Source organism: Ammospiza caudacuta, chromosome 13, assembly GCF_027887145.1.
Source record: "Ammospiza caudacuta isolate bAmmCau1 chromosome 13, bAmmCau1.pri, whole genome shotgun sequence".
NCBI lineage: Eukaryota > Metazoa > Chordata > Aves > Passeriformes > Passerellidae > Ammospiza > Ammospiza caudacuta.
Genome location: NC_080605.1, coordinates 15,015,215 through 15,031,293, shown reverse-complemented (window position 1 = coordinate 15,031,293; position 16,079 = coordinate 15,015,215). Strand labels below are relative to the sequence as shown.

Below are 16,079 nucleotides of genomic sequence, written 5' to 3'. Positions count from 1 at the left end.
CATACAAACCAGAGAAGGGGATAGTGCCCTGTGGTCCTGAGGCTGATAAACCTGAAGTCTAGAGCCCATCTCACCTACATCATGGAATCATAGAATGAGTAATGAAGGGAGCACTGGAGGTCATCTATCCAAGTTCCCTGCTCCAGAGTGCCCCAGACCATACTAGGAGACTCCTAGACCTCTGCAGGGTCCCCTAGAGCATGTTACTCCAGACAGCTTTTGAATATCTCCAGAGAAGGAGACTCCACAATCTCTGGGCAGCTTGTTCCAGAGGTTCCATCTCTTATCTCAAACAGGCAATATAATCCCCAGCAGGCACAAGGAGAAACTTTTGTGACCCGGGATGAGTGAACAGCACTTGGAGAGAAGGAGAACAAGCTAAACCTGAAAGAATCCATGGAGGGGGCACTCCTGCCCCAGCACATTTCCACTACAACCAGCCCACAGTGGTCCCCAAGAGCTGGCAGAGCCTGCTGAAAAAAACCAGCCTCCTTCAGGGACTGAACGTTTCAAGCTTCCCTGATTCCAACACTGTTGCCACATCCCTCTCACAAGAAAGGTCCTGGACATGTGCTCCTTTTCAGCCACTGGGCACAAACACCAACAGGAGCACTTTCCAAGCAAGCCAGAGAGCATCTCTGCAAGCAAAAAGAGTCTTGGGATTCAAATGGTTCTTTGTCAATAGCCTGGGAGGATCTATAAACTCCAGCTCACTGCCACCATTCCACCACACCTCCCAGAAGAGAAACATGCTTTTAAAATAACTCCTCTATAAATCAAGGCGCTAAATAAAGCCCAGGTTAAGGTCATGTCCGGCCAAACTGGCTTTCACTGCTGCTCAGCTGAGAGCCAGCTGCAGGGGCTGGAGCACAGGGACAGAGGAGGAAAGCACCACACAGGGATGGGATGGGCTGAGCCATGTGACAGGAACAACCCCGCATGGTCCCAGCCAGGAGGCCAGGGGAGCAGTGGGAACCCAGGAGGAGTTCACAACTGGCAGAGGACTTGGGTCTGAGCCATGGGTGGGTGGGCTGCCCTCTTTGCCCTGCATATCACAGGAGCCACGGATGCTGTGACAAATAGGACAGTAAATACTGTTGTGGCAAAGCTCTGCTGCTCAGCCCTTAGAGCCCCACTCCATCACAAACTGCAGCAAGAACCAGGAGTCAATCAGAAATGAAGCTATGAGTGCCTGGGCAGAACAGGAGCCCAGCAGCTGTTGCAAACCTGATTAGGGGATGTATCTACTTCTCCTGGTGCAGCAGACACTGCAGGTTGGAAGAGGAGCCTGTCATGAGGCATCTGGAGTAACCAGGAGCTTCTTAGGCTTTTCTTGGTGCACTGATTGAATTTTCTGCCTACGTTTGTGGGCATAAGGAGACCAATATAGCAGCTCCAGCCACTGGGAACTCCTGTCATTCTACATTTCTTTCTTACTCAGAACTGAACTTCTTCCTCTTCGGGACCTACTGCTCACCAATTAAGTCTGAACCCTGGAGAACCTCCTCCAGGTTTGGAGAACAAAACATCAGCCTGCCTGGGGAGCAGAGAGGTCATCCGCAGGGCTACACACACACTTCACACAGCATCAGAATATCTGTGCTCTTCAAGCAAGAGACAGCAACAGCAACCCAAGTGGCTGAGGACAATGTAAATCAGTGCAGGGGAGGCCTGCAATGCTTCTGGACCCACCTGGGACAGCAAAGCCTTGGCAGCATTTTCCCTACAACTCACCCAAGCACTTTGCTCATTTTGCCTACAAAGTACTGAGTCTTGGTCAAGGCAAATATGAAGAGGCATAAATCTTCCCTGATGATGGCTGTCTGCAGACTACTAAAAAAGATTGTTTTGGTGAGACAGACTGACATGGGTTTGACTAACCCATGACTTATGGCAGACAGCGCTCCTTTCCAGCAGGCTGGACTGGCCCATGTAACATGCTGAGGATTCATCCCACAACAGGAATTTAGTTAAAGAACCTACAGCTCTGCTTTCACAAACCTACACTCTCATTTGAGCTGCCAGAGAATGAAACTACCTGTACCAAAGTGCCCCAGTTAGACCCAGAGCTTGCCATGGCTTGGCAGAGCAAGGAGCAGGCTGGGCAGTGGAGCAGAGCCCGGCAGGCTGCGAGCACAGCCAGCGGTGCCCGTGGTACACCCAGCTCTGAGTCACGGAGCCTCTGGGCTCCTGCTCAGCAGGGAGACCTTGCCAGAGCTCCCGCAACTTTGTCCTTCGTCTGCCAGCTGCCCGGAGCGTGGCCACGTCCTGCACGCAGCCACTGTGTCCCCTCCTGCCCAGCTGCCAAGACACAGTGCAAGGGCAGCGCAGGAGAGACCGGAGTGTGCAAAGGTGAGGGGAAGAAATGACCCAACCCTCTCACACCCCAGACTGGAAAGTAGAAATAATAGCAAAACTGGGGAGAGGCAGAGCTCCAAGCAGCACAGCACAGCGCCTGCCCATGGCTCCCAGCCAGCTTGGGGACTGGGGGAAAAGGAGCTCACAGCAGGGGCTGAGCAGGGCTGGGTTAGCTGGTCCCTCCGCCAGCAAAGGCTGCTGTGCTGCACCACTTGGCTGGGGCTGCTCAGATCTCAGCTGACGTGAGAAACCTCATTTCCAGTAAAAACAGACCTCTGGGCTTTCCATGAAGCCTTTCCACTTTCTGACACAGAGCTTAAAGACAGACTGCTTTCCTTTAAATAAAGGAGACATTTCTGTGTTCTGTTCGAAAGGCCTCTGGCTAAAAAGAAGGCTTGTTTTTCTGACAAAATTTGAGATTTCCTACTCCATTGCTGCAGAGAGGAGAACCCTCCCAGCCCCATTTCCTGAGCTGTTCTAATCACAGCGGCAATGAGTTCAAGAGAGAAAAATCTTCCCAGAGCAAGTGCCAGCTCCCCCCTCTGCTGCTCACTCTGAGGCTCAGGGGGAGGCTGAGAAGAGGGCGCCTGCCTTCGGCACCCTGCCTTCCTCTGGATAAAATAATGTATTATTAAGAGGTGCAGCTATAGAGGTAAGCATTCCAACTCCTGTAATTACACCACCTTCCTGTGAGATAACCAGGAACAGCTCTACCTGCTCTTTGGGCTATTGTTTTAGGCTTTTCAGGGAGAAAAGCACAGCACCCAGTTCCCTTTGGGAGGCAAGTGTTTGCAGTCTCACCCAGGCCAGCTTTGTTGAAGGGCTGTACCTCCAAAAGCAAGCTGCTTTCTGCATGCCACCATGGCATCCCTTGCAGAGGGCATGGTTGCAGCCTGGCTCAGTTACCCTACACTGAGGCAGGCAGAACTGCTCCATAGCCTGTGGATAAACCAGCTCCTACAGCTTTGCAGGGAGTGGTGCTCTGCAGACAGAGCTCAGAGAATCATTTCCAGATGCCTCCCTCTGTTCTCCCAGCCCTGCTCGGTGTTGACGCGGCTGCGGCCGCCAAAGCAGCTCCTACTGGGCAGCACACAGGATTATCATTCCAGGCACTGCAGGAAAACAAGCGCTTGGAAGCGATTAACTCATGATCTCTCATTTAATTAAACAAAGGGAAAAATGATGTATTTGCTTTTCAGCTCCGAGGCCCCTGTTCTGCGCATGCTGTAGGTCTGGGCGTGCGTGGCTGGGGAAAGGCAGGCCCAGAGCTGGGTGATCTCTCCAAGCTCGGGCTTGGTTTGTTTTCACTCAAGGGGGGACGCCCCAGATTCCTTTGAAAGTGAAGTATGACCTCCTGTGAGCTTTGAGCTTTGGAGTGCACAACTACACCAATGCTGTCCTTGTGCTGGAGCAAAAGGCAGGGAATAGCAGAGGCAGCCTGGTTCAGGTACATCCCTGGCTCTGCACCACACTGCAGGTGGTCTAACACAGACATTATCATTTGGCAACGTGACTGCTCACCCGAGCCTGCTCCCCAGCCCAAGAGCCCTGTTCACTTGGGTCCAATACAGCACCTTCCCCCTAATTCACCTTACTTCTCTCTACCCTTCAGGTTTTTGTACTCCAGCTTTTCTGGAGAAGAGATTGTAACTTTGTCCTTTGGCTGTGCAACATCCAACACATCAGAAGAACTGCTGACAATTGCTGAAGATTAAAGAGGCCAAAGTGGGGGTGACCCACAATCCAAGAAAGCTGTCTTTTAGTCAGAGTGGGGAAGAACTGGGAAATGAAGCATTTCCTCACAGGGATACATCTGGCTCCCTAACGAGTTCTCAATGTACTGAGCAGGAGATAGGTCTTTTATCCATAGTAACAAATGAGCCCTGGTCTCAAAGACCAATTACTTTCTATCAGAAATAGATCAAGGAGATGATATAGGTGTTTAAAGGGCAGCTGAGTGAACAGATCAAAGCCCTGTCCTTAAACAGACATCCTCCAACTGAAACAAGGGCCTGCAAGTGGATGAGAAGAGCTGTGTATAAAACACCATCCTACAGCTGGACACCAGCTTATTTTGGTTTAGTTTAATCAAGGGATTAAGTCCTTAATCTGAAATAACTGTCTAAGCACAGATTTTTTTTTTTTTAAAATATCACTGGCACAGCTCTAACAATGCAATTAATTAAACAGGTTGTACTCTGTGTGCTGCAAAGCTTTAGGTACTTTTAGAACAACCTTCCCAGCAACAGACTCATGCTGGAAGAGCATGAGCACTGGCAGCCATGGTCTCACTGCCCATTGTTATCCATGTGCACCTTTCCACCTTCTCAAGACCACCTGGAGTTCTCCTCTTCCCTCCTGCTGCCAGCCTGCACAGGCTGCCCTGCCTTGGGCACCAACACTCTGCCCATGGCACTGTGTGCCTCAGTCCAGCCAGGGACCTCCACATTCCAAGTGTCATGTTCTACAACAGGCCCAGACAAGGCTTGCTAAATCCTGTTAGATATCACAGTGAGAGCCAAGAATTTCACAGGCTACTTCTATACAAGTCCTGAGACATTGCAGCCAACTCCCATTCTTTATAGGGCTCAATCTACAAATGCACTAAAAACCTTTTTCTCTGCCATGGAACAAAAGAAATTGCTTGAGCTCATGCACCCCATTATTAGTGATAGGATTTGCTCTGCTCTCAGCTTCAGGCATTGGCATCCATCTGGCAAACCAACCCAAGCAGCAGCATGTTGTAACCCTTATTTCTGCCTAATGGGTACTAACTAACAGGGCACTCCAGGCAGATGGAAGATTTATTTATACCAGCCAGCTATAAAATTTACCCTAAGTAAATTCTTCACCAAACAGGTCAGCTCATTTTAACACCTTTTAGTCAGAGGCATTAGGCCATAGCCAACCCCTTGTGTTCAGACACCCATCTGGGGGCATCTAACAACAGATGGGCAGCCTCCTGTGCTCAAAAAGAAAATGATAATCCTTCATCAGGCCAGCTGATGAGTGCCAAAAACGATCTTCATGGGGTCAGTACTTGGAGTATTAGCTCTGTGCCAGTGTTGCACACATTCTGGACTCACGTTCAGATCTCACCCCTTCCTTTTGCAAGGTGCACGAGTTGCTGGACAGACTCCCATGGGGACTGGTGGATTCTCCATGTCTTACAACCTCCATAACTGAGGGTGGATGCCACAGAAAAATTATCTTCTTTCAGTTAAAGAGCTCCCAGACTCCATATGGAAGCTAGGTGACACTCTACAGTCCCAGTATCCCATAACAGATGAGCCATAGTTCCTTTTGGCCTTAACACACTGTGTTACCATGTGCTCATGAAATATGAGTCCTGCTATGTCAGAGGGGGACAGAAACTGCTCTGAAGCAGAGCTGCAGTTCCAGGAGGGGATGGCTGAGCCCATGAGAACACAGTAAGTGTAGACCTTGGAGGAGCACATTCCTGCACACCATTGATAGGAGAATGCACCCAGCAGCAGACATCTGATGTCTCTTAGGAAGAGGCTGTGAGGAAGGATGAGCCAGAAGGACAGAGCAGGCAGCTCAGAGGTCTCCATGGTTATGCCAGCTCGGCCATGGGCCACTCCAACAAGCATCAATCTGTGATGAAGAAGGGAGATCTGTTCCTGGTCAGGGGGACCAAGATTTGTTCCAAGACTCTCTGAGGTCACTGGAGAACAGACACGTGTGCTCAAGCTCTCCTCCTGCCCCTAAGCAGCAAACCTGGGACAGATTCAGATGAAAACATTTCCTCTGTATTTGGATACAGCACTAAATGCATGCCTCCCAGAAAGCTAAGTAAATCAGTCAGAAATTCAGGGCATTTCTTTCATTAAATTCATGAGTTAGAAAGCGGTGAACACAGGCTTTTAAAGCTACTCCCATTATAGATTTTTTTTTTCCCAAACAGAAAACAGTCTCACGTGTCCCATTATTTCCATACATATCAAAGGAGGGTGGAGATTTAACTAGCAATTTCTAAAAGATCTTTGTGCACAGAAGGGATGTATGCCAAAACGTGGGTGGTTATAAGCCCAAACACAAAGGAGAATACATCCACAGGCATTTTTCCTCTTGATCCATTAACGGGCCTGCATACCAGCCTCCTGAGCATATGAGAGGGACCTTGTTCAAAAGGTAAATGTATTCAGCAAGATGACAACAGACAGCAAATAACCCACATCTTTTAGCCATGTTGGAGGCTCAGCAATGCTGGGGCTTTGTTGGGAGGCACTGAGACTTGACAGGCAGCCTCAGGGAAGGTATCCTCCCAAAGGAACCTGCTCAGGAAGCCTCTGCCACACCCAACACAGGCTGCAAAGCTCAAGGTGGACACCTAGCTAAGGTCATCAGAATTCCAGCAGCTTTCCTCCTCTGCAGCATGCAAACCACTATCCAGCCACAGCAGTGTGCCCCATTGCAGGGGACCATAAGGCCCCATGGAGACTCCCCTTTACCCCATCCACCAGTGTCCAGGAGGAGCACATGCACCTCTTCCCTTCAGCTGAGCCATTTGATTCCATTCAAATTGTACCAGCTGAAGCAAGGGTTCATCCTGGGCTTCCTAGGTTGATGGCAGGATGGCAAATCTGAGCAGACAGAAAGATTTTCAGATTCATTCTGTTCTGCTTTGATCTTGGAAGTTTCAGCTTGATGTCCAGTGATGCAAAAAATAGGATACATATGAAACCAGCACTTACCACAAGAAAGGCCCCATTTTTTGTTAATATTTTAATGAAAGACTAAGCCAGCCAACAGAGGTGAGGCACTTGGTGTGGCAGAGAGGTATAAGCATGGCCAAACCTTCAGAATCAACAAGGGCATGTCTACTCACTTCTCTGAGCTGCAAACCAGGCACTATGAGTGGTGCAAAAACCACAGAGCATCCCATGGCCAGAAGTGGACAGCTTCACCCTGGCAAGCTCTCCTTGCTTTTTACTGCTCTTCAGTCAGCAACACATCTGCTCCCAGTGCTACCACTCACTGTCTCAGACCTTGGTGACACTGAGCTCTGCAGGACTGGAACAGGGGGTTCCATCATGCATTAACAGCTAAGAACAGGAACAAAAAGTGCTCTGGTACAAGTGCTGACAGGTGGGTTCAGTTTATAGTTTCTGTAAGACACCTTGATTGTTTCAACAGGGGTTTTTTCAACACTTCAATGCTAAAGGAGCCTGTAGTCCCTGTGATGTGACTTCCACCCACACTCAGCACCAATGCTCAGGTTAAGGCTGTGCAAGCCTGTAGGATGTAAAAATTTTACACAGATTTGTTGCAGACAGGGTTACATTTGCGATGCAACTAGAAAATGAGGCTCTGTGAGCTGACACTGTGCCTATGCTCTAGAATTTAGAGTAGACATGCTGGCTATCTTGTCTGAAGTGACCAGCCAGGAGATGCTGACAAGACTCTCATGTTATGATCTCTTCTGCTATAGCAAGGTGTTCCTTCAGAGCCAACTGCCCATGGGGGCAGCTGGCCAGCAGCACCGCCAGAAGGGGCTATGCTACAGGATGCTGGTTTTCAGAAAATAATGCTGACACCCAGCATAGAGTCCTCCTTGGATTGTCTCACTGCAAGCATCTGCTGTCTCCCATTCCCATGTGGCATTAGAATACATTTGGCAATTTCTACAAGGAGATACCTGGATGCAGCTGGGCTGTCACCTGCATTCAGCCAGGCTGTCACCTGCATTCAGCCATTATTTTTATTGTTACAATGAACAACATGTTCACCTGCCCAGAGCTTTTGAAAATAAGCTGGGCAAAATGCAAATTGTCAACCTTGCTACCCCAGAGGAGGTGCTTTCAAACTGCTTCCATGTGCTCAGGATTATGTCTCTGGACTTTGTCTGTGTTCCAAAATCTTGCTCATGATTTTGGCACAGAAATAAAGAAAGAAGAGCCCCAATGCTTAAAACTCTTTGTGATTCCCAGACTCATTTCCTTCCCACCCTGGGAGAATACATAACTGGAGGAAGAAAGACCCTATTTTCTGCTGAAACCCATCCTCTCTCCTACCAGCATAGAGGTGCCACCAGAACTTCTCTGAGGAAGCACCAGGAAAGGTGAATCCAGGGAATGGAGATAGATCCCAAGTGACAAAAGCCATGATGGGTGAGCAAGGTAGACAGAGCCCAGCCAGACTCCTGCACTGCTCTCACCATGGGGTTTGCACAGCTCCAGAAGTCACTTCTAGTGGAAGGGGGCTACCTTAGCCCAAGCTGTCTCACCCATTTGGTGCTTTGGGCATATCCCAGCTGCCACAACTTTATGTACCCAGACACACATCAGCTCTAACACTGAAACCCCATGAAAATGAATCACCTGTCTCACAGAGCAGGGCAGCCAGCAGTGGTGCCTTGCCAGACCTCCATCAGGAGCCAAGTCTCTAAGAGTCCTGCAAGCTGCTGGAGGCCATGGAAGTTCTCCTACAGGCCAGCACACATTCACTGAGATCCAAATCTTCTGCCTGCAGGGTTTGTTTGATTTACCAGGACACAAAAAACTCAAGTTAATCAGAGCAGCTTGGAGCTACAGTCACAACTTGGTTGCTCACAGAAATGCACCTCCCAAAGTGTAGATTGGTCTACCACAACATTGAGATCAGATACCTGCCATGGACCAGAGGAGTCTACAATGTGGCCAGCACTCAGTGCTGGGTCTGGTGCAGCTTGGCCTCTGGTTCCTGCTCCTTCCAGCTGCACTCAGCCCCTGAGAGGCACAGGATCCCTCCTCAGCAGTGATACACAGTCCTTGAATGGCCAGCACCCAGACTGGTCATGGCACTGCTCCTCACAAAGGCTCACCCTGCCTCAGACAGCTTTTGCATCACACATTTAAGCAACTTCGAGGAGGGGAGCTGAAGCACTTGGGAATCAGAAAGACACCTCCAGCTTGAAGGAGCAGAGCAGTCTCTGCCTCCAGCCTCCAAGAGCAGAATTTCATAAGCACTGCTCCAGCCCATGTGGCAAAATGCAGCCCATGAGACTGCAAGGGATGGCCCCAACCCTGCACAACCCCAAGGAGTGCTCTCCTTTGATTTCAGCTTCATAAATAAAACCTGCATAGACCAAAAATTGCCAAGAACACACTGGGCATGGGGTGAGGGAAAGACGTCTTCTGACTGGAATGGAGAAGTAGAAGCAAGATGCCTCCAAAAGAATAGCAGAGGGGAGCACATCATGGCTCTGACAGGCATGTGGCGGAAAAGAGCACCACAGGATTCTCTGCAGAGGAGCTGGAGGGTGGTAAAGGGAAAAGATATGGGTCTATAAACTTAACTCAACTTGTAGAAGTCAGAATTCAACTCATCCCTCAATGAAAGCCAAGTTTCTGCAGGCTCAGAAGCTGAACTTTTAAAGGGCAAGTCACTGCCAGGCACAGCAGCAATGCAAGCTGCTTGTCCTCCTCGTGGATTTTGTTCCCTCTGCTGTGGGGAAGCAGCCCCTGACACAGCAGGACCCCTCCAGGAGATTTGGGGTTGCTGGGCACATGGATCTCAGCCTAAGCTTAGGATCAAACCATCAGAAGTTGGACTGGTGCTCAGTGGGATGGCACCACTGGACAATCCCTCCAACTACTGAGAGCCCAGGGCTGGGCACCTCTGTTTGCAGGGCAGTGCCAGTGTCACTGGGCAGGGGACAGCCCTGCAGCCACTCCCAACCAGTCTGGGTGCTCTGCTGCCCACTGGGCTCACCATCCTTTCCCCTCTCCAAACAAAGATCCCCAGGTGCACAACTTGACACTGAAAAGGAACATCCCTGCCCAGCTCCAGGGGTTCTCTGAGCAGGGGAAAGGCTCTGCAAGAGGGCAATGCCCAGAGCCACAGAGCAGGACTGGCAGAGGGAGGGCAGGAGGAGAGCCCAGCATCCAGGCAGCACAAAAGACAAGGCTCTGCCCGAACTGACCCATCCCGGCTTCTCGCTCCAGCGCTGTGCCCGATAGACAGGCACCTCGCAGGGGTCAGTGCCAACAAGGAGTTTGTGTCCCTGCAGCCGCCGCCCCGGGCTGGCACCAGGAGGGCAGTGTGCCACTCGAGTAACGGGAAATGCCAAAGGAGCTGTTTCCACTCCGGCATGAGCGCCGTGCGCTGGCTCCGGGCGGGCTGTCCCGACAGCAGCTCCGTCCCGCACCGTGCCCGGGGCAAGAGCCCTCCGCAGAGATTTCCTTACCATGTTCCCGGCCTCCTTTCTTCCCCCTCACTTCCAAAGGCAGCGTTTTTTCTCTTTTTCCTCCATGTGTGCGACGGGGCGTCTCCTCTCCCCTCCGACGTGAACCACCGAAGCACTTTGAGTTCTGGACTGTAATCCAAGCCCTCACCGCCCCCAGCACAGCTCCAACTAATCTAACTCATGACACTACCGGGGCTGAGCAGGGGACCTCCAAGGTTTCTCTGACAGCCAACTCCAGCGCTGGACGGCTCAGGGGCATAGCGAGAGCGAGGTGCGGCGTCCCCCGGCCCTGCGGGACCTCTGGGGCACGGGCAGAGCCAGAGGCGCTCCCGGGCTGCCCTCACGGCACCGCGGCTCTCCGCGCCCCTCGGAGCCGCTCAATGCGGACACGCCGGGGTAGGGAGCTGCCCTGGCCCGGGAACATCTGAATAGCGGCTGGAGGAGAGTGAGGCAGGCATCCCGAGAAGGTCTCCAGCTTCCCAAAGAGGTTTCCAGCAATGTCCTCCCCCTTGCCTCCTCTCGGCTTGTTTTTCTCTAAATCCAGGGAAGTTTCGCCACTCCACGAGATCCTGAGGCGCCGCCGCAGGTTAAGTAAAATGCCGAGAAATGCAGGGATAGTGCTCTGAAATATTGTTTTTCTAACTTCTAGAAGGAAAACAGAGAGCAGTGACCGCTTCAGGCAACAGCAACAAACTGCATTGGGATCAGGCAAGAGATGTAGAGACCTCACCCCCTCCCAAAGGAGTAAGTAATTTAACACGGCAAGTTTCTCCACCCCTCCATTAATTGTTTAAGATGGCCAGGGGCCAAAATACTGCCCGAGCAGTGGGGAAGGTCACCAAACAGGCAGGCTGCAGCCTCCAGAAGTGACAACGGGAAAGGGCAGAGCCACAGAGGCGGAGAGAGAGGAGAGAGGCAGGTGCCGCGGGGCATCCCAGGATCTGCTGACACACCAAGGCTTTGTGTAACGGGAAGCAGGGCGGGAAGTGACACACAGGCAAAACCTGGGCACGAGATGCAGGGCCTGGGACCAGAAACTGCCTCCCCAGCCTCGGCTGGGACTGACCCTCCATCAAGGAGTTCACAGCGCTGGAACTTGGTTGTCCCCACTTATGGAGAGGTCACATAAACTAATCCATCCCCAAGAGACAGGGTGACTCAGGCAGGATGTGAGACCCACAGCAGAAGGGAAGACAACTCCTTCTCCCTCATGGACAAGCAGAACAGCACAGGTCAGCCTGCTGCAGATGGAGCAACTGCTGCCAATGCCTCTGCTGCCTTGGCTCAAGGGGCAGAGTCCCACAGCCTTCCCAAACCCTGCTCCACAGGGCCAGCAACTCAAGACCACCTTCAGATACTCCTCTCCCAGGGAGGACTGACAACAGTTTGCCCTAAAACCCTTTTGCATATGATGGCTTCATCACATGTTTCTAGACCCAACCAGCAACAGGGAGTTTGAGCAGCCAACCAAAGCCAGCCATTCAATCCACCAGCTGCCTGGTGTGCTGCTGCATTTCCTTAAGCCAAAGAGATGTCCTGCTAAAAGGGTCTGTGACACTGACAGTGACCAGAGCTGAGCAGCTGCCTCACTGTTCAGCACTTGGCTCTCAAAAAGCCCAGGCTCTCAGAGACTCCCCCATGGAACAGCCTGTTACTTTCACCCCACAGCAGCACTGCATCTGTAGGCAGTGCCCATGTCAGGTGACAGCAGTTGCTAATGCCGAACAGGGTGAAGGAGAGCATCCCTGCCACCTCGAGTATTAACAATCCAGCACAGGCACAACCTGATTGTTGTCATCTGCAACAACTAATTTGAGATCTTAGATCTTGTCTGTGCATGCAAGAGAGCCTCTTTCCCCCTCATGTTCCTATCAGGAGGATGAGGAGCCTGGCTTACCTCCCCAGCAGAGCCTCTGACCACAGCTTCAGGGTCCGTACAAGGCTGCTTTTGCAGAGTAGCTTTGTCCTTCATTTGTTCCTCCAGCACCTCTCCCACGCAGTGAGCCTGGCTGCATTTGGCTGACCTTTGCAATATCCTCCTGCAGGTGCTTGCTGGAGTCTCCCCAGGGACTGGCCCACTCCCAGAGAGGAGGGAGCACCAGCAGTGATGTCTCTGCAGTGTGCACATGACAAGCCCTGTGCTATCAGGAGTACCAGGCTCTTTCTGTTGGAGGCATATCCCCATCACAGAATAAAAGGAGGTAGAAGAGTTCCAATATGTCTCTCACAGCCAGGTGTTTTATGGAAAACTGTAGGAACAGTTTTATGTACTGTTTCTACAACTGCAGCATTACATGTATGTTTCCTTTCAAGAGGCCATGGCTGCCCAGGGCAGCACAAATTGCAGAATCATAGAGAAATCCTGAGCTGGGAGGGACCCACAAGGATCAGATGCTATTCATTATTCTTCAAAAAATTATACTGTGTGTGATTGCACCAGCCTTGCCCACAACTATTTTTATCCAGCAGACAGGTCACTTCAATTACCCTGGGTTCTGCAGAGGAACCTGTCTCCAAATAGAGACCTGGAGTCTCAAAAAAGTCTGGTAATCAGCAGCCTGGGTAACAAGCCTGGGAACTTCAGGGCTATTCCAGTTGCAGGCCAAAGCTCCTGCTCCTTCAGGGGGGCTACTACAAGCCAGGAGCTACCTCAGCTTTGAAAGAGAGACATGTGCTCCCCAAGGAGCACAAAGGGCAATGCAGAGCCAAGGGACATCCCCACAGCTCATGGGGATGAGGGAGTGGAGCAGAGAACCTGTTCCCATGCTGTTACTGAACTGGTCAGGTCTCCTACACTCAGACCTTTGGCAGCAGATCCAGGGTGAGCAGCTTTTGGCTTTCCTGTCTCCTTCAGGTGGATTGCACAGGCCTGGGAGCACAAGGTTGTCATCTCCTTTAGTTCTGAATTACTTGCTAAGATACTGTTAAGCCACCTAATTTTAGCTCTCTGATGGCCAGAAAGAGAAAAGTGATAATTTTCTCATAGAAAGACAAAAGTGGTATAGGAGCTTGCAGCATCCCCATAAACAGAGGAGGAAGGCACCATAGAGGTACTCAGAGTCTTGTTCCTACCCCATTTCCCATGACGAAAGAAAGCTCTCCACCAGCTCTCAAGTCAACACCACTCAGAAGGATGCAGGGAAGTTGGCAGGTGCCATTTATAGAGGCTGCCAAACACAAGAGCAGCTTAGAGCCCAATCTCACACCTCCTCCCTTTCCTACACTGCACTTAAAGCTCAGGAGCACCTTCCCCCATATGGATTTCCAGGCTGAGGAACCTGAGTGCAGCTCACCCCACCCCAGCCAAGGCAGTGACGTGATTTCCTCTGCCATGGCTCAGTGCTGAGGGGAACATCTCACTGCTGGGCACTCATGGCTGGTTCCTCATATAGTTTCTTTTTTTTTTTTTTTAATTGCAAAGTGGCCTTTCCCTCTGCTGCATTGTAGATCCATTTCCCACTCAAGCACATGGGAGACAGCTGTAGCCAGCACTTCAGTGGGTGTTAAAAAGCCCCTCTTGACTGAGGCTGCCAACAATGCCAGGCTTGTTCCCAGCACAGTCTCACTCTGTCTCCTCGCAGGAGCAGCTCCTCACGCCTTCCTCAGGGCTGCTTTAATTGCTGCAGCCACTGCAAAAGGCTGCTGTCATCCATGCTGGCAGGGATCTGAGTGCCCCAGCTTCACATCCAGCAGATCCAGCTGCTTTGCATGGACTGAGGGGCAATTTTACTCCAAGGGACTGCTTTGATACCCACCTTGAGCAGCAGCTGACCATTGCTAAGCACAGCCTGTCCTAGAGGTGAATTACAGCAAAAGGCAGCAAACGCTGACATTTAGGAGTTTGACACTGAAGTCTGTGGGGCCTCTCCAGATTTGAAAGAAAAGGGATCAGTACAATTGTTCTGAAAATTTCAGAAGTTCCAATGTCAGACTCTCATCTCTTTCTTTTCTCTTCCTTTCTCCTTTCCTGGAGTTGCAGTATTTCTCAAGGGCCTAAAGCAGTACCACAACCTAGAGCTGGGAGAGAGCACAGACAGAGGTAGGAGGCAGGGAAAGGACCTCTGCCTTTGGGTCAACACTTAGCAGAGTTCTGCTTATTTTCGGTTGTGCAAATCAGGAAATGCTCAATTCTTTTATGAATAGAATTCAGCTGTGCTGGAAACAACACAAGACAGATGTTTTAGATGCCAGATAAGGACATCTCCTGACCTAGGGGAAGTTGTGCAATATGGATGTTAGCAGGATGATTACATTACTGTGGCCAACAGCTCATAGGAAAATACCCCCATGAGCTGCATGTTAGATTAGAGTGGTCACTGGTGCAATCCTCAGCACAGCACAGGGAACCTCCTGTGGCCACAGAGACTTCTGAGGGAATGGAGATCCTGGGAATGGGCTGTGTAGAGCACTACTCCAGGGTGTATGGCTCCTGCTAACCCACTGATAAGTGGATGTCTCTGAATCCACTTCCAGGCATCTCATCACCAGACTGGGGTTCTCCACCAGCTCCCATGCCCACAGACATGGCAATGCAGACATCCCATGGATTAAACTGTAGCCTGAAAGGAAAGGTATGGTACCATCCCACCAAGCTATCCACAATGAACCCTCATAGAATACCCTAATTTGGAAGGGATCCACAAGGATCATTGAAGTCCAGCTCCAATCCTATATCCCTTCAACCTGGCAGTTGTGCTGCCACAAAATCAGAGGAAGCATTAAAGCCCACCCAGAACAAGCCTTAAAACCAGGGAGAGATGTTGCTCAAAAGAGGGTTTGTGAAAGAAAGGCAACAAGTGAGCGAGTAGAGGTGCAAGCAGCCTTTTGTACCAACTACACTCCCCATTAGGGAGACAAGAACAGGTTGTATGCAGTTTAATAACATGTAAACCTTTATTTCAGATCACAAGCAAAGCAGGTCTTGGCTTCACAAAAGCACATCTTGGTTTAACTAATTAATTTGATAATCCGCTATTTGCAATCCTCAGGAGACATTCAGCTTCTAAAGCAAGTAATTACCACTAAGTGGCAACCTCTTTGTGAGGCCCAGTCTGATTAGGGAAAAAATTTCTTAAGCCAGAAATATAATCACAGTGTGATTTCCCAGAAGGACTGAAGGAGAGACTACATAACAACAGCTGGTCACACTCCCCATCTGAAGGGACACAAGCAACTCAATTACCAGGTCTCCAGCTACAATTCAGGATGTTGTTCAGTGCCATGTGCAGCCATGGCCTGCAGTTAACCATCAGGAAGTCTTACAAGAGGTATTTTGTAGGGACAGAAATCAGGAAGGGGGGCTCAAATACCCATGTGTGCCACAAGGGAAAGAAGGGAAAGGAATAAAATGTTTTGGGGTTTTTTTTTTGTTTTTTTTTTTTTTTAATTCACACAGCAGGTTGGCTGCAGCACATATTGAGAGAGGTGATTCTCCCCCTCTGCCCTCATGAGACCTGCCTTGGAGTGCTGCATCCAGGTCTGGGGTCCTCAGCACAGGAATGTCATGGACCTGTCAGAGCAGGTCCAGAGG

The 16,079-nt window shown here is 50.6% G+C and overlaps 1 protein-coding gene across 5 annotated transcripts in view; it reads right to left on the bottom strand.

Moving 5' to 3' along the window:
- Positions 1–11,223, bottom strand: part of PLEKHG4 (pleckstrin homology and RhoGEF domain containing G4) — an 85,355-nt gene extending 74,132 nt beyond the window's left edge. For all 5 annotated transcript variants that reach the window (XM_058813569.1, XM_058813570.1, XM_058813572.1 and 2 more), the window contains exon 1: positions 10,550–11,223. In XM_058813569.1, coding sequence (XP_058669552.1) covers positions 10,550–10,552 — 3 coding nt within the window. In that variant the 5' untranslated portion in view covers positions 10,553–11,223. The remainder of the gene's footprint in view (positions 1–10,549) is intronic.
- Positions 11,224–16,079: the final 4,856 nt, after the last annotated feature.